General features: G+C 37.9%; 1 protein-coding gene across 1 annotated transcript in view; it reads right to left on the bottom strand.

The window, feature by feature from the left end:
- The window catches only part of ATP13A3 (ATPase 13A3), an 87,725-nt gene that overhangs the window by 21,455 nt on the left and 45,140 nt on the right, over nucleotides 1-21,130 (bottom strand). The window contains 13 exon segments of the mRNA XM_077754357.1: nucleotides 1,383-1,455; nucleotides 2,385-2,481; nucleotides 2,783-2,892; nucleotides 2,980-3,022; nucleotides 4,088-4,167; nucleotides 4,250-4,372; nucleotides 5,093-5,268; nucleotides 6,820-6,944; nucleotides 16,538-16,658; nucleotides 16,755-16,908; nucleotides 17,001-17,018; nucleotides 17,624-17,740; nucleotides 21,039-21,130. The exon segment at nucleotides 21,039-21,130 is cut by the window's right edge and continues 19 nt beyond it. Of these exon segments, the coding sequence (XP_077610483.1) occupies nucleotides 1,383-1,455; nucleotides 2,385-2,481; nucleotides 2,783-2,892; nucleotides 2,980-3,022; nucleotides 4,088-4,167; nucleotides 4,250-4,372; nucleotides 5,093-5,268; nucleotides 6,820-6,944; nucleotides 16,538-16,658; nucleotides 16,755-16,908; nucleotides 17,001-17,018; nucleotides 17,624-17,740; nucleotides 21,039-21,130 (1,329 nt within the window).

Here is a 21,130-nt window from a genome sequence, read left to right as displayed (position 1 = left end):
TTAGAAGCGATATAAATATAACAGTAACCAAAAAAGGCTTTAATCACTTATTAGGGTGATGCCTCCCAAGTTTCTCCATCATAACATTTCTCTTTGTAATTAATATGTAATTTGTAAAAAGATACTGAAACTATGTAAAACTCCTGTTCCTTATTAAACTTTCACTCACCAGTTTTAGTATCCACTAACGAGGATCTAATCCAGTGGTTCTCAACCGACATGATTTTGCCCCCCAGAGAATATTTGGCAATGTCTGGGGATATTTTTGATTGTCACAACTGTAGCTGTTACTGGCTTGTAGGGGCAGAGGCCAGAGGTGCTGGTAAGCATCCTCTATTGCACAGAATAGAATTGGCTGACTTAACAGATCAATCAGATCAGGGTCTTTTCATGGTCTAAGCCCATCATTCCTTCTATATTAGATTGCATTTTATCCTCAGAAAGAGCTTTCCCTTCTCTCCTTATTTACTTCCAATATGACCTTGTGAATATTCATTTGATTAAATGGTCCATATCCCATTACGTCATTACTTATTTTTATATAATCACAAAGACCAAAATAAACCAACATCTTGTGTCTCTTCCTATGCTGTACCGAGGACACAACATCACTTCTGCCATATTCCTGCCAAGAATTCACAACCCCAGTCTAAAGAGACTACAGCAGACAAATCCATATAACTGGTTTCTCTTCTCTCATAAATGTCAACATCAAGATGCCCAAAAAAAGGGCTGATGTAATATTCTGGATTAAAAAAAGACTAAAGAGAAAACAATGAAATTTGTGAGCCTTGATTAGATCCTGGTTCTGGAGAACTGGGGAAACAAAATAAGTAGAAAAGACATTATCTGGACATATGACAACACTTGATTATGGGCTGTGGACTAGATAATATTGTATGAGTGTTAAATTTCCTCATCTTTAGAACTATGTTTTTGGGTTTTTTTAATGCTTATTTTTTAAGAGACAGAGCACCAGAAGAGGAGGGGCAGAGAGAGAGGGAGACACAGAATCCGAAGCAGGCTCCAGGCTCTGAGCTGTCAGCACAGAGCCCGATGTAGGGCTCAAACCCAGGAACTGAGAGATCATGACCTGAGTCGAAGTAAGATGCTTAACCACCTAAGCCACCCAGGCACCCCATACCAATGTTTAATCATGTAAGAGAATGGCCTTTGTTTTATGGTAATATACACAATATTCAGAGGCAAAGAGGCATGATATTACAAACTTATTCTCAAATATTTCAGGAAAAGATGGACAGAGAACAATAAAATAGGGCAAATGAAAACAACCAGTAGTAAAAAGACAAATTTACAAAAACTTAATGAGTTATACCAGAATTTCTTATGCTTGTAAATCAATAGCAGCGCCAAATACTCACTTGTGAATACCACTACCAAAATGATTGCCAGATCAATGAAGAGAAACTGGAAGTCTCCTAGGTTACTTAAGATCTACAGAAGTAATTTTTAAAACATAATTAGTTTCCAGAAACTTTTTATACCATTTTTCCCTGGCTTTAGAGTTTCCTCCTTTGGTTTCAGTCACCTCTTGTGCTGCGCCCATCCCAAATAACACCAACTTTAAAATGACACTTGAACTTGCTTAAATATTAAAACATATTTGCCTTTGAAATTAGTGAAATATAACATGTATTTGCAAATATTCAACTTATTAACATAAAAGGCATCTCCTAAAAATTCATTCAAAACGATCTTTTAAATTTTAGGCAAAAAGAAAACACAAGCTTTTACTCACAATATTCAATGTTCTTGAAAATTAGTATCTCAGAGCTTCCTTAATATCTTAACACCATCCCTTCTGATACTATCTACAAATGGTAGAAAGGGATAGCTTCACAAAGACTCCCTGAGATGTCACTAATGTTAATTTCAAGAAAATTCTAAAGTGATCTCACTTCAATTATAAAATCTAGTGGAGTACCTAAGGATATCACTCTTTATACTTTTTCTCCAAAAAAGCAGGACTCCATAAAGTCCTACAAACTACTGCAGAAACATCTTTTCTCATTCTGGTCTTTTCTGTAAATGCATCATCACAAAGTTAACTACAATTCTGAAATATGTCACAGCTTGACATTTTGAAGAGTGCTAAGAAAGACACCCATTCTGAGCTAAAGGCAAAAAAAGAATACGATCATCTTTTATTCACAAGGCTTTAGCCACAGTTGTCAGCCTTAAAGAAAATGATATTCTAAGATTAATGAGATTTTCAATCTGTTACTCAAAATATAATAAACCAAAGGAAAACTTACAGATGCTAGTTATGTAAGTTCCATAATTAGTAGATGCATACATACTCAATTTTTTAGCTTAAGTGCCTTAACACTAAGCAGATCTCTACCAGCAATGTCGGTACTCACAGAATACAGCAGGGTAACACTGGAGTACTGTATGATGCTGTACAAAGCCATAAATTTAAACACACAGAAAGAAGTCATTAAAGCAGCACGGCCTTCCCTGTGAAAACAAATGTTGGCATGTAAATAAAAGCATTTTGAACTCCTCTTCCAAATCATAATTCTATCTTGACAGATGAACGGCAACATTTCAGTAGCTACAACAAAGCACTTTTCTACCAAAAGAATTAAACCAAAGCAGAACTGAAAGAAATGAAGAGTAGCAATGAGTTGGTAATTGAGGTATAGATCAAATCTACTAATACACCATTACAACAAAGTCATACGGATTTCTATATTTTTTCTATATTATTAAGAGCAAGCCACAAAGAGAAAATAGGAAATTTTTCAATTTGTGCTACCTGATAAGGTTTGGCACACAGGAAATACTAGGAGTTTTGGAGGTAAAGGGAGATGCCACTGAAGCCTCAAGCTCTGACAACGAAATGCCTCCATGTGCTCTCTTCAAAGCCTAATGGTATAAAGAAGAAAAGTAGTTAAGTTTTGTGAACAGGACTCAGGTAGAGAAAGAATTATAAATCACAAAAACCATACTTACACCACAATCATTTGCCCCATCACCGCACATTCCAACAAAGTAACTGAGAAACAAAAATTGTGTTAAGATTCTGAGTAATTTTTTTTTGGTTAACATTTATTTATTATTGAGAAACAGAGAGAGAGACAGAGCATGAGCAAGAGAGAGGCAGAGAGTGGGGGAGACACAGTATCTGAAGCAGGCTCCAGGTTCTGAGCTGTCAGCACAGAGCCCCATGAGGGGCTCGAACTCACAAGCGGTGAGATCATGACCTGAGCCAAAGTCAGACACTCAACCGACTGAGCCACCCAGGCGCCCCCTGATTAATTTTTTAAAATGAACAACATTTAACTTAAGAATTTCTCCAAGGGCGCCTGGGTGGCTCAGTCAGTTAAGGGTCAGATTTTAGCTCAGGTCATGATCCACGCTTCACAATTTCAAACCCAGCATAATGCTCTGTGCTGACAGCTCAGAGCCTGGAGCCTGCTTCTGATTCTGCCTCCCTCTCTCTCTGCCCCTCCCCCGCTCACACTCTCTCTCTCAGAAATAAACATTTAAGAAAATTTACTAAAAAAACTAAAAAAAAAAAAGATTTCTCTGATACATTACGAACAGCTGAAAGACCAAGACCTCCCCACTAAAACTGACGAATCTTTTTACCACAATGACCACAGGCATTTTGCTGTGCAAATAGCACCAGCCTGCAAGTCAAATGATCTGGGTTATCGTCCCATATGTGTCACAAATGGGGCAAACAGTTTATTACTTGGCATCTTAATTTCCTATTCTTTAGAGCAAAGGTCTTGGGCCTGTACAGTCTTTAGTAACCTACGTTTAAGGCTATCAGTAAAGATTTCTCTCTTTAAAACTTGAAACATAATTATTTACAGAAACTCTAAAGTCCCTTCTACAAGCTGAGTTAATGAGCTCTATCTAAAAGATATCTGGAAAAGGAATTCTGATTTTTATTTTAGCTAAATAAATGAGTACATGAGCCTCTTGTAAAGAGGCACTTAGAGTTATCACCTATCTTGCGGGTGACAATTCTATACACATGAAATATTAGTTACTTTTCTGGGTTTGAAAATGAAATTACAATTCACAAGAATCAAACACCACCAATACTTACTCTACATTTTGCAATGCTTCTATTAATTGTGTCTTCTGATCAGGTGCCATTCGAGCAAAAACAGTGCCATGCAACATCAACTGGAAAAAATATGAATTTCGTTAAAGTATTATTCACAACATGTTCTTGCGAACACATACATACATAAACCCAGTCACTAACCTTAGGAGCAAGGTCTTGAAAATGCTCCAATATCACTGAAAATGATTTTCCATTCATTGCAAAATGGTAACGAGTCACCTGAAGATTCTCTAAGCTATCATCAACCAATTTAATTGGAATAGCCTGTATATAAGACATTCAAAACAATATTTAGGCAGCCAAATTGAGTAATACAATCCTATTTTAAATATATCAGATCTATGGGGCGCCTGAGTGACTCAGTCGGTTAAGCATCCGACTTCGACTCAGGTCATGATCTCATGGTGCGTGAGTTCAATCCCCACGTGAGGCTCAGACCCTAGAGTCTGCTTCAGATTCTGTCTCTCTCTCTCTCTCTCTCTGTCCCTCTCCACTTATGCTCTGTCTCTCTCTCTCAAAAATAAACATATAAATAAAATAAGATCTAAAACTAAATTCTTTCATTTGATATTTTACATAAAAGAATCAAAGTTTACCATTTTTTGAAAGTGAAAAGAAATTCAATTTTAAGGTAATCAACCAATATGTTTGTTTAAAAAAAAAAAAGGTTAAATATCAGCTTCAGTTTGAAATAATGTATGAACTAAATGTTATGGACCACTTGTATCATTTATCACTTTTAAAATAGGATAAATATCTGGGACTCTTATACTTTAAAATGGTGCTTCGCAGCTTTGGCTAAATATCACAATTTAAGGTACCTGGGTCTTACCTAGTCCTAATGAATCAATCTCTGAGAAGAGAGCCCAGGCGTCTGTTTTCATTTAATTTTTGTTGTGTCGAATTTTAATGCACCACTTTTTATTTCTTCAGACTACATTCAAACAAGCAAGCTTCAAAAGGGAAAAATCATCTTGACATTACCTCCGAGTCAATGGCTGATGAATTACTGCACTGTGTTAGGGTGTCTGCATAATGCCAATTTATCTTGGCAACTTTCCCATCCTTCGGAGGTAATGCTTCAGCAATAATAACTTTATCCTGAGGTAGTATCATTCCACAGTCTCTGGCCACAGAGACAGCAGTCAACATGTTGTCACCTAATGTTCAAAATATTGAAAATATGTTAAAATTAAAATGGAAACATAAATGTATTCAACAACAAATACTTATCAAGAATATCTATTACCCCATGACTCAGCTTGCAAAATGAAGATCATGTACGGTCTTATCCCTGGAGCTTCAAAATACCAAAAATCAGAACATACTGAGGCTTCAAAGGAAGCCTCAAATAATTCAAGGCCATATATGCTAAACAGACCACTCTCACTCACAGTTTTTAAAGTCAGATACGTCCTGAATCTTTTCAGTCATGCACTAGTAGCACCCACCAATGCCTGGCACTGTGTCAGCCACAGAGCACGTGCTCAAAACTATTTGCTGAAATAACTTAGCAGTGACTGGTAGTCTGTACAAGAATGCCTAATATCATAGGAAAAAAAAGAGAATGGATTACAAAAGCAAAAAGATAAGCAAGGTGAGAAGAATACAATCTTTATAAGATATAAAGAACCTCTCAGTTTTGAAAAGGCAAAAACTGAAAAGAAGCCTTGTAAGGAAAGGCTCAAGAGAAGAATATAAACATATGTGAAAAGCCAGCAAAGGTCTGGGAAGTCCACCGCCACCAGAATAGAAGGGCAATATTATTTCTTCCCCTAATTCCCATATACTATTTCCAAGGGCATCCTCCATGGACAAGAGTGACCCCTCTGAGACACAAAGCCACAGTTTATCATGGCAGAGAAAGAGGGGGAAGAGAGGAGATGGAAAGTGCTTTGAAAGCGCAATCATTAGAACCAATGAATCGCTGGGATGCTAATAAACACATATACTGGAGCTACATAGTAGTAAGTATACTATTAGATGGATCTCAGAGTCCCTTTTCCATATAAGGCTCAGTGAATACATAAAGCCATAAATCGACCGCCTTAATTATGGTTATTTACTAAGAAAAAACACATTAGAGCTGCCACAATTTCACAAAGCTAAGGAAGGGAATTACCGAATTTATCAACGGCATAATAATACCAGGAGAATCATTTAGATGTGGTACTCAAAAATCAAAAGCAAATCAAACAATGGCTATCTTCACTAGTATGCATTCAAGCAAAGATAAGGAACATACTCTTCTACGTAAAAATGTAAGTCTAACAAAATTCTATTAATCATTTTTCACACTACTGACACAGTTTTAAAAAAATTGCAAAAGACCCCAACATGAAAAAAACACTGTCTCCACCCTCTAGAATTTTATATCCTAGTAGAGAAAAAAAATGTGCAAATAACACAAGATACAATAACTGCTGTAAGTAATACAGGATTTAAAGACAGGTAACAAAAAGGAGCTGTATGTAAATTTTTATAGTATGCCCTTCACCATTTTACTATTTCTATAAAGAGAATTTGCTAGCCCTTAAAGGAGTATTGCAAAGTTATCTTATACCTTTGAAGAATATTCTGAGCTGAAATAGGGCACGGGAGTATGAAGCCACTAGGTGCTTTTATAACTAACTGTTCATTCCACAATATTATATAACTTGGACTCTAAGAGGTACACTCAATTTTTCCTGTGTCCTTTTATGAAGTCTCACCTGTGACCATGACCGTGCGAATGTTGGCTTTATGCAAATCTTCAAGTACTGCAGGGGTTTCTTGCTTTAATTTGTTCTGCATTATAATTAATCCCATAAAGTCCATGTTGTTTTCAATGACATCTCTGCAGAAAAAGAAATTTTAACACATAATGGCTTAGAAATTTTAACATACAATGGAACAGTCTCTATTCCCTTTATGTTGATAAAGGAATTTAAAATACCAATAAATATAAACAATTTTATATGTTGAATATACCATAAATGTGTGTCTGAGTTCAATACCTCAAACTTGTATCTGGAAAAACAATTCCCAAGAGATACAAATGAAACTAAACTTCACCATTGGAAATGTAATAAGGATAATTTGGAAAAGTTATCTTTGTAAGACACGAAACACTTGTAGTACTAAGGAATGCTCATCTTATATTCCATCCACAAAATGAATAAGCATAAATAAATCTATGCTTTACTGCCCCTCCCATGCAACACACCCAAACTTAAATGTCCAGAGGAAAAAAAGGAAAAAATTTGACCATAAGCACATTCAATACAGTTATATTGGGTTCATTATGATCAAGCCTTTGATGAATTTTAGAAAAGTCTTGATCAAATTTTTTTTTTTTGTAAGTTTGTTTGTTTAGAGAGAAAGAGCATGCCTGCACAGAGAGAGAGAGACAAAGAAAATCCAAAGCAGGCTCCACGCTTTCAGCAGAGCCTGACTCAGGTTCAATCTCATGAACTATGACATCACGACTTGAGCCGAAATCAAGAGTCAGATGCTTAACAGGCTGAGCCCCACGTATATCTTGATCAAATTCTTGATACGGGAAGTGTGATATAAAAACTATTAGCAGTCTGACAATGAGATGTATTTGGGCCCCAGAAATGGGTCTCTGAGAATATTAATATTCAATAGCTATCAAGTCACTATTCCTTCAAAAGTTGAGTAACCACTCTGCACCAAGTAGTACTACCAGTCACTGGGAGGTCAAAGGTGAAAAGATATGAATCTCTACTCTCAAGGCATTTGTTTTGTATTGTTTTTTGTGAGAAAATACACATGCAAGCAAAGAGATGCATGCTAAAATAACATGTGCATTATCATGGAGATGGATGTACTCCTACGAAATCTCAAGCTACCAGCATTGTATCACAGAAATAGGTTTTTTTAATGGAGAAAGAAAGCTTGAAATTAGGAAACAAAATTTCAGACTGGCAATAACCAACTGGTTTTCTACACAAAATTCAATAGGGATATTTTCAGTACACAACTCTAAAACATAAACACTCTCTGAAATATAATTTATAACTATGGGTGGTAAAAGGTAGTAAAGAACAGTTAAGGAACAATACAAACGATACTGCTGGCGATGATAGGAAAAATAAGCCTTCAAGCCCGCAAACGCATTTCAAAGAACAAAGCTGTACCGAGGTGAGACTGGGGTCAAAGCACTACAAGCTGTTTTCCCATGACCTGCTAGTTTCTGGCTGCTGCTGGTTTCCTTACTCTCCAATGAATGATACAGGTTATGGCAATTTTGTTCTCGAATGAAAAATACAATATTCAACTCAAGATAGGAAGGTTCAAGTTATAAGACAAATGACCAAATCTACTCTTATAAAATAGAATGGAAATACAGAGAGGGTCTTAGTTGAAGCATTATGACACAAGGGGAGTAGAGAAAGAGAGAAACGGGGACAGGATATTCTGGGCAGAAGGAACAGCCTATTCAAGGGCATGCAAGGATGTCTGAATATGAGAGGCTTAAGAACTACAGACAAATCTGGGGCGCCTGGGTGGCTCAGTCGGTTAAGCGTCCGACTTCGGCTCAGGTCATGATCTCACGGCTCGTGGGTTCGAGCCCCACATTGGGCTCTGTGCTGCCAGCTCAGAGCCTGGAGCCTGTTTCAGATTCCGTGCCTCTCTCTCTCTCTGACCCTCCCCTGCTCACACTCTCTCTCTCTTTCTCTCTCAGAAATAAATAAAACATTTAAAAAAAAAAAAAAAAAGAACTACAGACAAATCAGTAATTGATCTTTAAAGGTCCTAGCAAAAGGTGAAACTGTAGGGGTGCCAGGGTGGCTCAGCTGGTTAAGCGTCCGACATCGGCTCAGGTCATGATCTCGCGGTTCGTGGGTTCGAGCCCAGCATCGGGTTCTATGCGGACAGTTAGCTCAGAGCCTGGAGCCTGTTTCAGATTCTGTATCTCCCTCTCTCTCTGACCCTCCCTGCTCATGCTGTCTCTTTCTCTCTCTCTCAGAAATAAATAAAACATTAAAAAACAATTAAAAAAAAAAGTGAAACCGTAGAGAAAGAAGAGCCTAACATGGCCATCACAGGAATTAGAACCTAACATTGTACACGTGTAGCTCCCAACCTTGCATACCCATCAGATCTGGCTACTGCTTTTCTGTTTTTCTTTGTTTTTCTTTTTTTGAAATGTTCATGCTTAAACTACATCCCCCAAATACTGTTTTAATAGGCAAAATTCCTAATGTAGTTTTTCCTTTTAGTTATTGGGCTATCCACTCCACTCCTTAGTTCTCATTCAGTAAAACAGGATTGTACTACAAATAAAAACACCGTCCTACTCTTCATTCAGTGTGCCTGAGATACAGGGATCTCCCACTTTTCCCAAGTTCACATTAGGCCATTTTACTTTTATGAAAGACCCATGTTAGTACTCATTTTCATTAACCAAAAAATATCTGAGGAGGATATTTTGCTTTCAAGAAAAAAAGACAAGAGGCAAAAATAGCATTCAGCATGTATTTTGTAGCAAGCCATTTTAGAAGCAGCGTACTTCCGAGCAGTGAGAGTGACGCTCCCAAGTTCCTTCCTTGGGGATTACAATTAGCATCTCGGCATCAAGCCATAGAGCTTTGAACTGTGTCTGTGAGCTCCTTACTCTCCCTTGATTTATTCTGTGCCTGCATTAGCAAGATGTGTCCTAAGCTATCAGAAAAGCTTCAAAGAGATTATTTTTGGGGCCTGGAAGCACTCAAAAATTTTTCCACGTACAGTAAAGGTACTTCCTTCCTCACTTTAAGCCATTTCAGCTTAGGAACAGCTTCATAGGAATGCTCTACTTTGAAAGCAGAAAGAACTGTTATTAACAGCAATGTTAAGAGCCCATAGTTTAGCCCCTGCCTTATTGGTATTATGTCATTTGCATTATTTAAACATGAACCTTATGCACACCTAGAAATAGCTCTTAAATCTGGATTCCTAGAACTGCACACGTTGGGTCAAACTGTGTGAGCAAATTTAAATTTTGATAGATACTACACGTTTATGATGAATCTACAATAGTGTAGTAGCAGTATGTTGTTAAAATTTTCCCAAGCCATCACCAACACTTGGTAATATCAGTATTTTCAATTTTGCCAACCTTAGGAGACAAGTGTTGTCTCACGGTGGTTTTATTTTATAGTTCCCCAAAGAACTAGATAAAGTGTACTACCATTTTCATGTGTTCATTGGCCATTTGTATGCCCTTTTCTGATTCTCATCTGCTTGTATAATTCACTTTTTTTCAAATTAAGTGTTAATGTGTTTTGTTTTCTTTCTTTCCTGATGCATCTCCCTGATGTAAACTCTTTCAGTGTATGATGGGAAGCCATTTATAAGAATTCCAACTAGAAGGGCACCTGGGTGGCTCAGGAGGTTAAGTGTCCAAGTTCAGCTCAGGTAATGATCTCTTGGTTCATGGGTTTTAGCCCCACGTCAGGCTCTGTGCTGACAGCTCGGAGCCTGGAGCCTGCTTGGGATTCTGTGTCTCCCCCTCTCTCTGCCCCTCCCCAACTTGTGCGGCCTCTCTTCCAAAAATAAAATCGTAAACATTAAAAAAAAAAAAAAAAAAGAATTCCAACTAGAGACTGGTAGGTTAAAAAGCTCTCTGGAAGCACCGTGAAACACAAATTAGAGAGATGAAAAGATCTGAGAAAAGTCAATGTGATGATGGTGATGTCATTTGACCTTTGAAGTAGGAAAGGGAGGAAAGGTGGTAATTGGTATTATGATTCATGTTATTCTGGCCAAAATAATACTTGGTTCGAGCAACTGAGCAAAACCAAGTAGATTATTTGGGAAAAAGAAAATACTATAGAATTATGTTTATGTTTTCAAACATAATTATGTTCCTAGAGCATTAACTACACATAGGCACTAAATAAATATTTAATAAACTGAGAAGGGTTTCAAAGATTTGTACTTGTATCTCATTCACCTAAAACAAACAGTGCATAAGGTATAGTTCCATATATTTGACAAATATTTAATAGGGCTTTTGGAAAGATGGCAGAGCAGCATGGAGATCCTCAGCTTGTCTCGTCCCTGAACACAGCTAGATCAGCACCAAACCATTTTGCACACCCAGGAAATTGATCTGAGGATTAACACAACAATCTACATAACTTGAGCCACAGAATTCGGCAGGCAGGTACGTGGTACAGAGAGGCGAGGCGAACTGAGGAAGAGAAAAGCCACGGAAGGCAGGGAGCTCTTTTTGCAGAGAGAGCACAAAGAAAAGGGAAGAGTGCAGCACATTGGGAGACTGCAGGAAGAACACTCCCCTGAAAGTAGCTGGCGAGAAAGAGTGAAAACGGTCACAGAGGACTGAACAAGAAATCTGTTCCCCAAAACCACTGATGGAAAGAAAGGAGAGGGTTTCAATACCACCAGGATTCTATAAATAGTGGAGCTCAGTGCCTGGTGGTGCTCTAGTCAGGAAGCAGGGCAAATCCCCAGGAGCAAGCAGCGTGGTCTGAGGAGTCTGTGTGCTACACGGCGAGAAGTGCTTCCCCTGCTTTGTAGAGGCCATACAACAGACATCAAAATCCAAGAAGCACAAAGAACTCCCATTAGATTCAACAAAAACCAACCATCACCAAGGCAAATCATAGTCAAATTCACAAAACACACAGACAAGGAAAGAATTATAAAAGCAGCAAGGGAAAAAAGGCCTTAACTTATAAGGGAAAACAGATCAGGTTCTCAGTAGACCTATCCACAGAAACTTGGCAGACCAGAAAGGAATGGCAGGATATATTCAATGTGCTGAATCGGAAAAAATATGCAGCCAAGAATTCTTTATCCAGCAAGACTGTCAATTCAAAATAGAAGGAGAGATAAAAAGTTTCCCAGACAAACAAAAACTAAAGGAGTTTGTGACCACTAAACCACCCCTGCAAGAAATTTTAAGGGGGACACTTTGAGTGGAGAAAAGATGAAACAAAACAAACAAGACCAAAAGCAACAGATAAAGGACCAGAAAACATCACCAGAAAATCTAACTCTACAGGCAACACAATGGCACTAAATTTATATCTTTCAGTACTCACTCTAAATGTCAAAGAACTAAACACTCCAGTCAAAAGACATAGGGTATCAGAATGGATAAGAAATTAAGACCCATCTATATGCTGCTTACAGGAGGCCCATTTTAGACCCAAAGCATGATATGGAGAACCATATATCATGCTAATGGTCATCAAAAGAGAGCTAGAATAGCAATACTTAGACAAACTAGATTTTACCAAGACACGAAGAAGGGCATTATATTATAATTAAGGGTAACTATGTCCCCAATGTGGAAGGACCCAATATATAAATCAATTAATCACAAATATAAAGAAACTCATTGATAATAATACCATAATAGTAGGGGACTTCAACACCTCACTTATAGCAATGGATAGATCACCTAGGCAGAAAAATCAACAAGGAAACAATGGCTTTGAAAGACACACTGGACCAAAATCAACCATAAGAAAATATTTGGAAAGACTATAAATACTTGGAGATTAAAGAACATTCTGCTAAAGAATGAATGGGTTAAACAAGAAATTAAAAAGTACATGGAAGCAAATAAAATGAAAACATGACAGCTGAAAATCTCTAGGATGCAGCAAAGGAGTTCATAAGAGGGAAGTATATAGCAATCCAGGCCTTCCTGAAGAAGGAATAATGGTCTCAAATCCACTATCTACCTTTATACCTAAAGGAACTGGAAAAAGAACAGCAAATAAAGCCAAAACCAGCACAAGAAGGGAAAATACAGACTAGAGCAGAAATCAATGACATTAGGGGGAAAACAACAACAGAAACAGTAGAACAGATCAATGAAACCAGGAGCTGGTTCTTTGAAAGAATTAACGAAACTGATAAACCCCTAGCCAGAATGATCAAAAAGGAAAAGGAAAGGATCAAATAAATAAAATCATGAATGAAAGAAGAGAGATCACAACCAACACTGCAGAAATACAAACAATAAGAGAATATTATGAGCAATTATATGCCAACAAATTGGGCAATCTGGAAGAAATGGATAAATTCCTAGAAACCTATAAACTACCAAAACTGAAACAAGAAGGAATAGAAAATTGGAACAGAACCATAAACAGTAAAGAAATTGAATCAGTAATCAAAAATCTCCCACAAGAGTCCAGGGCCAGATGGCTTCCCAAGGGAATTCTACCTGGGAATTTAAAGGAGAGTTAATGGGGGCACCTGGGTGGCTTAGTCGGTTAAGCGTCCGACTTTCGCTTAGGTCATGATCTCGCGGTTCGTGGGTTCGAGCCCCGCGTCGGGCTCTGTGCTGACTGCCAGCTCAGAGCCTGGAGCCTGTTTCAGTCTGTGACTCCCTCTCTCTCTGACCCTCCCCTGCTCACGCTGTCCCTCTCTCTCTTAGAAATAAATAAAAATATTAAAAAGAAATAAAAATAAAAAATAAAGGAGAGTTAATACCTCCTTCTACATTTAAAGGAGAGTTAATACCTATTCTTCTAAAACTGTTCCAAAAAATAATAATGGAAGAAAAACTTCCAACTCATTCTACGAGACAAGCATTATCTTGATTCTAAAACCAGATAAAGACCCCACTAAAAGGGGGAAGTAAGACCAATTTCCCTGATGAACATGCCTACAAAAATTCTCAACAAGATACTAGCAAATCAAATCCAACAATACATCAAAAAAATTCTTCACCATGATCAAGTGGGATTTATTTCTGGGCTGCAGGGGTGATTCAATATCTGCAAATCATTGGTTAATACATCACAACAATAAAACAAAGGATAAGAACCACATGATCCTCTCCGTAGATGCAGAAAAACATTTGACAAAATACAGTATCCTTTCCTGATAGAAAACCTTAAGAAAGGAAGAAGAGAAGGAACATACCTCAACATCACAAAGGCCATATATGAAAGACCACCACTAAGATCATCCTCAATTGGGGAAAAGTGAAAGCTTCCTCCTAAGGTCAGGAACACAACAGGGGTGTCCTACCTCACCACTGCTGTCCAACACAGTACTGGAAGTCTTAGCCTCAGCAATCAGACAGCAAAAAGAAAAGGCATACATATTGGCAAGGAAGAAGCCAAACCTTCTCTTCACAGATGACATGATACTCTGTGGAAAACCCAAAAGACTCCACCAAAAAGTTGCCTGAACTGATCCATGAATTAGCGAAGTTGCAGGATAAAATCAACGTACAAAAATTGGTTGCATTTCTATACACCTATAATGAAGTGGCAGAAAGAGAAATCAAGGAATCAATCCCATTTACAATTGAACTAAAAACCATAAAAAAGCTAGAATAAACCTAATCAAAAAAGTGAAAAAGCTATACACTGAAAACTATAGAAAGCTTATGAAAGAAATCAAAGACACACACAAAAAAGAAAAAACATTCCATGCTCACGGATTGGAAAAACAGAAAGTATTGTTAAAATACCAATACTACCCAAAGCAATCTAAACAATCAATATAATCCCTATCAAAATAACACCAGCATTCTTTAAAGAGCTAGAACAAACAATGCTAAAATTTGTATGGAGCCAGTAAAGACTCCAAATAACCAAAGCAATCCTGAAAAAGAAAACCAAAGCTGGAGGCATCACAATTCCAGACTTCAAGCTGTATTACAAAGCTGTAATCATCAAGACAGTATGGTACTGGCACAAAAACAGACACACAGATCAATGGAACACAATAGAGAACCCAGAAATGGACCCACAAACATACGGCCAACGAATCTTTGACAAAGTAAGAAAGAATATCCAATGGAATAAAGACAGTCTCTTCAATAAATGGTGCTGGGAAAACCAGACAGCAACATGCAGAAGAATGAACCTGGACCACTTCCTTACACTATACACAAAAATAAATGCAAAATGGATGAAAGACCTAAAAGAAAGACAGGAAGTCATCAAAATACTAGAGGAGATAACAGGCAACAACTTCTTTGACCTCGGCCCCAGCAACTTCTTACTTGACATGTCTCCAGAGGCAAGGGAAACAAAAGCAAAAATGAACTACTGAGACCTCATCAAGATAAAAAGCTTCTGCACAGCAAAAGAAACAATCAGCAATGCTAAAAGGCAACCGAAAGAATGGGAGAAGATATCTGCAAATGACGTATCAGATAAAAGGTTAGTATCCAATATCTATAAACAACTTACCAAAATCAATACCACAAAAATAAATAATCCAGTGAAGAAATGGACAAAAGATATGAATAGACACTTCTCTAAAAAACACATCACGATGGCTAACAGACACGTGAAAAAATGCTCAACATCACTCATCATCACAGAAATACAAATCAAAACCACAATGAGATACCACCTCACAACCCTGTCAGAATGGCTAACATTAACAACTCAGGCAACAACAGAGGTTGGCGAGGGTGCAGAGAAAAAGGAACCCTTTGCACTGCTGGTGGGAATGCAAACTGGTGCAGCAACTCTGGAAAACAGTGTGGAGGTTCCTCAAAAAATTAAAAACGGAACAACCCTATGACCCAGCACTTGCACTACTAGGTATTTATCCAAAGGATACAGGAGTGCCGTTTCAAAGGGACACATGCACCCCAATATTTATAGCAGTACTATCGACAATAGCCAAAAAGAAAGAGCCCAAATGTCCACTGACAGATGAATGGGTAAAGAAGATGTAGTATACATATATAATGGACTATTACTCAGTGATTAAAAAGAAGGAACCCTTGCCATTTGCAACAATGTGGATAGAACTAGAGTGTATTATGCTAAGCAAAATAAGTTAGTCAGAGAAAGACAAATATGTGACTTCACTCCTATGAATTGAAGATACAAAACAGATGAACAGAAGGGAAGGGAAGCCAAACTAATATAAAAACAGAGGAGGAGACAAATCATACAAGACTCAAATACAGAGAACTGAGGGTTGCTGGCAGGGTGGTGGGCGGGGGAATGGGCTAGATGGGAGATGGGCATTAAGGAAGGTACTTGGCTGGGATGGGCATTGGGTGCTGTATGTAAGTGATGAATCATTAAATTCTATTCTTGAAACATTATTACAATCTATGTTAACTAACTTGGATTTAAATTAAAAATAAATAAATAGGGGCGCCTGGGTGGTTCAGTCGGTTGAGCGTCCGAGTTCAGCTCAGGTCATCATCTCATAGCTCATGAGTTTGAGCCCTGCATCAGGCTCTGTGCTGACAGCTCGAACCTAGAGCCTGTTTTGGATTCTGTGTCTCCCTCTTTCTCTGCCCTTCTCCCACTCATGCTTACTCACTCTCTCAAAAGTAAGTAAAATTGTTTAAAAATATTTTTAATAAATAAACGTTTAACAAATATTCACCACATATAACTTATTGTACATGACATATAAACACAAACTATACGTTACTGGAAAAACCGCAGAAAAACTGTTCATCCACCTTACCTGCTAATATTCTGTACTTTATGCCATGTCAGTTTTGACTCCAATTTTCTGTGTGCAAGAGCAATTACACGGAAGCCCTGTTTAGTGTAATCTTCTAAGACTTTTTCAAAATCAATAGGAACTTTTAAAAAGGAAAAAATAAATGCCATTGTTAAAACTGCAACTACAAGCTTACACAAATAACAGAATTTCACTCACAGCCTCGTTGATCCCTTACCTGTTTCAGGTTTACAAAGACTAGCAATGACTTCGGGCGCTCCTTTCATGTAGGCATCCATCTTCTTATCCCCTAGCACCCTTGCAACCACACTCATACGTTGCAAAGCAGAAGAAAATGGGAACTGGCGAACAATTCCTATCTCATAAATAGCCTGTGTAATTGCAAAAGATGCACAAAGCACTTATTATTCTTTTAGAATTAAAACACATATACTTAAGTAACAAGTAAACATTCTTCACTTACCGGAAGTTCAAACAGCTCCTAAAAACAAAAGGATAAAGAAACCGTACAGATTAGGTTCATTAACATACTCAAATTAAAAAAACAAAACCTTACATGCCCACAAAACACTATTTAAAAATTAGCAAGAAGCTTTGATTATTTCAAAGTCAGGTTTCAAGACTGCTTCTCTACTCCTCCCTTTTTTAAAAAAATGTGTGCTTGAATATTTTAAAATATTTTGCTACCCTAAAATATTAACATATTAAGTACTAAAGTAAGGGGGAACATATTTTAAAATTCACTTAAGAGTAAAGCCATTCAATATTCTTTTTACTAAATCCTAGGAATTGAACAGGATTCCTCACCATCTAAATCACAAGGCCTAAGTTGGTCAATAAGTAGTAAGGAAAAGTAATGGTACTGAGAATTACATCTCAATGTTTTACACACAGAGTGACTGCAACACACCAGATGCGCTGTTTGGGATAAATGTAGTTAAGATAATCATATCTGCCCTAAGAATTAAATAAAGGACATGTGATTTCGTCTTCTAACAACAGTTCAAAATGAGGATTGAAAATGAACATCAACACTAAGTATTAACTTAAGTATTAAGTATTATCCAACTTCATGTGATTTCACACCATTTCTTGGTTTCCTGCAGGTATGGATTCCGGAAGCAGCTGTTTTGGAGGACGAACCACAGTGGGCATAATTCGATTATGAAGTGCTGTTTCCTCTTCAGTTGCTTCTTCCAGAATCTGAAAGGAAAATATCCAACACATTACTTCATAAAATTCAACTCACTGGTTCTACTTTCAAAAGAAACATTATGGCTGGGGCGCCTGGGTGGCTCAGTCGGTTAAGCGTCCGACTTCGGCTCAGGTCATGATCTCACGGTTCGTGGGTTCGAGCCCCGCATCGGGCTCTGTGCTGACTGCCAGCTCAGAGCCTGGAGCCTGTTTCAGCCTGTGACTCCCTCTCTCTCTGCCCCTCCCCTGCTAAATACATAAAATATTAAAAAAAAAAAAAAAGAAACATTATAGCTATCTTCAGTGCAATAACAACAAAAAAGTCAGTATCCAAGGAATAAATGAGCACTACTAGATCACTAATATATTAGTATACTTATATTTATGTTAGTATAATATATAAGTAAAATTGCATGTATTTTAAACAAAGTTTAAGGGGCGCCTGGGTGGCTTAGTCGGTTGAGGGTCCAACTTTCGCTTAGGTCATGATCTCGCGGTTCGTGGGTTCGAGCCCCGCGTCGGGCTCTGTGCTGACTGCCAGCTCAGAGCCTGGAGCCTGTTTCAGCCTGTGACTCCCTCTCTCTCTGACCCTCCCCTGCTTGCGCTGTCTCTCTCTCTCTCCTAGAAATAAATAAAACATTTAAAAAAAAAAAACAAAAAAAAAACAAAGTTTAAGTCCTAGCAACCCATGGGAGATGGGAGGCAGAGATTAGAAGTGGAATAGAGAAACAGAGAAAAATGTTCTTATTTTGCTCCTACAACTTTGATTTAGAGACTAGTTCTGTAAAAAATAGAAGATTCTTGCAGTTCCAAACATGCTCAGTCTATCATCCAATGATTCTTTTCTGCTAACAGAGAGGACTCAAAAGTATACAGAGCTCTGATATGGTTAGGAGAACCACTGGATCAAGAACACACCGAGGTACAAAGATTTGAGTGTAGTATTTCAGGGTGAACATTTCTGGTTAAGATACTACTAACCCTAAGTGCTTGAAATTTAATTTTAAAACACTTATTTTTGGTGAAATAATTCCAACAAAAACTTGTATTACATATACATACACAAGAAACAAATTAATTACACTTCAAAGTGAAGGAATCAATGGGAAAATGATGGGGAAGGGCACTGTGTCCAATTAGCCAATTTTACACAATTCTAAGACAGGTTTTAACATCTCTGAAATTGGGATGTATCTTATATGGCACTGATCACATTAAACAACAGCAATGACTGGTTATGTGGAAACATTCCACTGATAGTCTGTGGTAAGATCAAGCATCAAGACATCTCAGTGTCAACAAAACATGCTATTATGCAAACTTATTTATTTAACCCATTTTTAAAAGATCCACAAACAACACTAAATCTACTGAAAATCTGTTCAGCTGGGGAGAAGTTTTAGAAAACATCAAAGATGAACCAGTCCTATTTACTCTTATAAATTATTCTCTAAAGGCCTTTTGGGAATTAAATTTGACAAGTATTTATTGTGGGCTATCAGAAAATGGACAAGCATCAATCCAGACATCCATCTCCCTGTTTCAGAACATTAACAAAACAGGGGTGCCCAGGTGGCACAATCAGTTGAGTGTAAGATTCTTGATTTTGCGTTGAGTGTACAACTCACAGTTTGTGGGAATGAGCTCCGTGTCACGCTGACAGCGTGGAGCCTGTTTGGGATTCTTTCTTTCTCTAAATAAATCAATAAACATTAAAAAAAAATTAAAAAATACAAAAAAAGAAAGAATCCTTTAAAAGTAAACAAAAAACTGGGGCGCCCGGATGGCTCAGTTGGTTAAGCGTTCAACTTTGGCTCAGGTCATGATCTCACAGTTCGTGGGTTCGAGCGCAGAACCTGCTTGGGATTCTTTGTTTCCCTCTCTCTCTGCCCCTCCTCTGCTCTCTCTCTCTCAAAATAAATAAATAAATAAACATTTTAAAAGTAAAGAGAAAATTAAAAGAAGGATTTCAAATATGAAGACAAAAGGTAAACTGAAACTATATTGATGAAAAGAGCAAAGAAAAAAACAGTAACCCAGAATAAACACACGAGGACCTACAGGAGAGGTTCATTTTTTTTCAGCCAGAATAGTTGAGCTAAGCAAGATAAAAACAAAAACCAAGCCCGGGGGTTACTGTCGAGAGAGAGGAGCTACCTCCCTGACAAAACGCTGCTCCGGTGAGGGTCAGCAGAGCGAGTGAGGAGAGCAACTACAAGGCCAGCTCTGCAGCCCTGGTCTGAGGAACAGCCCCCTGATGAGGATGCACCCTCAGCACACAGAGAGCCCCCCTGGGTCAGCCTTGCCATTCAGGAGAGACACAGCTCAAGTAAACAGACTAAGACACACACGGGCAATGACAAAAACCTGACTATCACTGGGGCGCCTGGGTGGCTCAGTCGGTTAAGTGTCCAACTTCGGCTCAGGTCATGATCTCACAGATCGTGGGTTTGAGCTCTGCGTCGGGCTCTGTGCTGACAGCTCAGAGCCTGGAGCCTGTCTTCAGATTCTGTAGCTCCCTCTCTCTCTGCCCCTCCCCTGCTCATGCTGTCTCTCTCTCTCTCTCAAAAATAAATAAAACTAAAAAAAAACAAAACAAACAAAAAAAACCCGACTGTAGCTCCCTGGAATTATCACAGCAATCCTTCATTCTTAAATATGAAAGTACCATCAAGATGTATAATGAAAACCAAAGGCATGAAGGAAAAAGACCAAGTGTTGGGAGGGTGAAAGAAAACTGACCCACAGAAAATAATTCAGAAGCCAGAAGGGAACTTTAAAAACCTTATTATTGCATCTGTAAAAGAAAATACTGTGAAATGATAACCAGAAAACACTGCAGGCACTCAAAAGGATCAAAGCCAAAACAAATAGAAAGTATAAACAGACAAAACTGTGTGTGGGTATGTGTGTGTGTAAACAACACAGAAAGAACATGAGGACAAAACAACAATGAAGACACAGAACTATACTTTTCACCTATGGTCAACAGATTACTGGTGTTGAAAATCATCTTTCTGACTCAGGCCTATTACCCCAAATTGCTGATAGCTGATTTCTCTTATAAACATAGAGCAGACACCTAAGCAGGTCCTCCTCTATTAAAGGTGTTTAAGTGAGTTAATTTAACTAAACAGATACTTTTTTACACAATTATGAATGTTTCTCCAATGACGTACCTTTAGAAATTACACATTTCCTTTTATGGTACAAGATCAACCAGTCATCAAAACAACAGTAGAAACCATCTTCCTGGTGCAAGATTATTTTCCTTCAAGTTCCTTCTGCTTTAAAATATTAAACTCACCCATCCAATGGCTTCGAACATTTTCAAATCGAGTGGATCACCAGAAAGCACTCCTTCAATCTTTGTGAGTGAGTGGCAGGTAGCCATACAAG

The sequence above is a fragment of the Crocuta crocuta genome, unplaced genomic scaffold (assembly GCF_008692635.1).
Source record: "Crocuta crocuta isolate KB4526 unplaced genomic scaffold, BGI_CrCroc_1.0 scaffold70, whole genome shotgun sequence".
NCBI lineage: Eukaryota > Metazoa > Chordata > Mammalia > Carnivora > Hyaenidae > Crocuta > Crocuta crocuta.
This window is presented reverse-complemented; position numbering and strand designations above follow the sequence as displayed.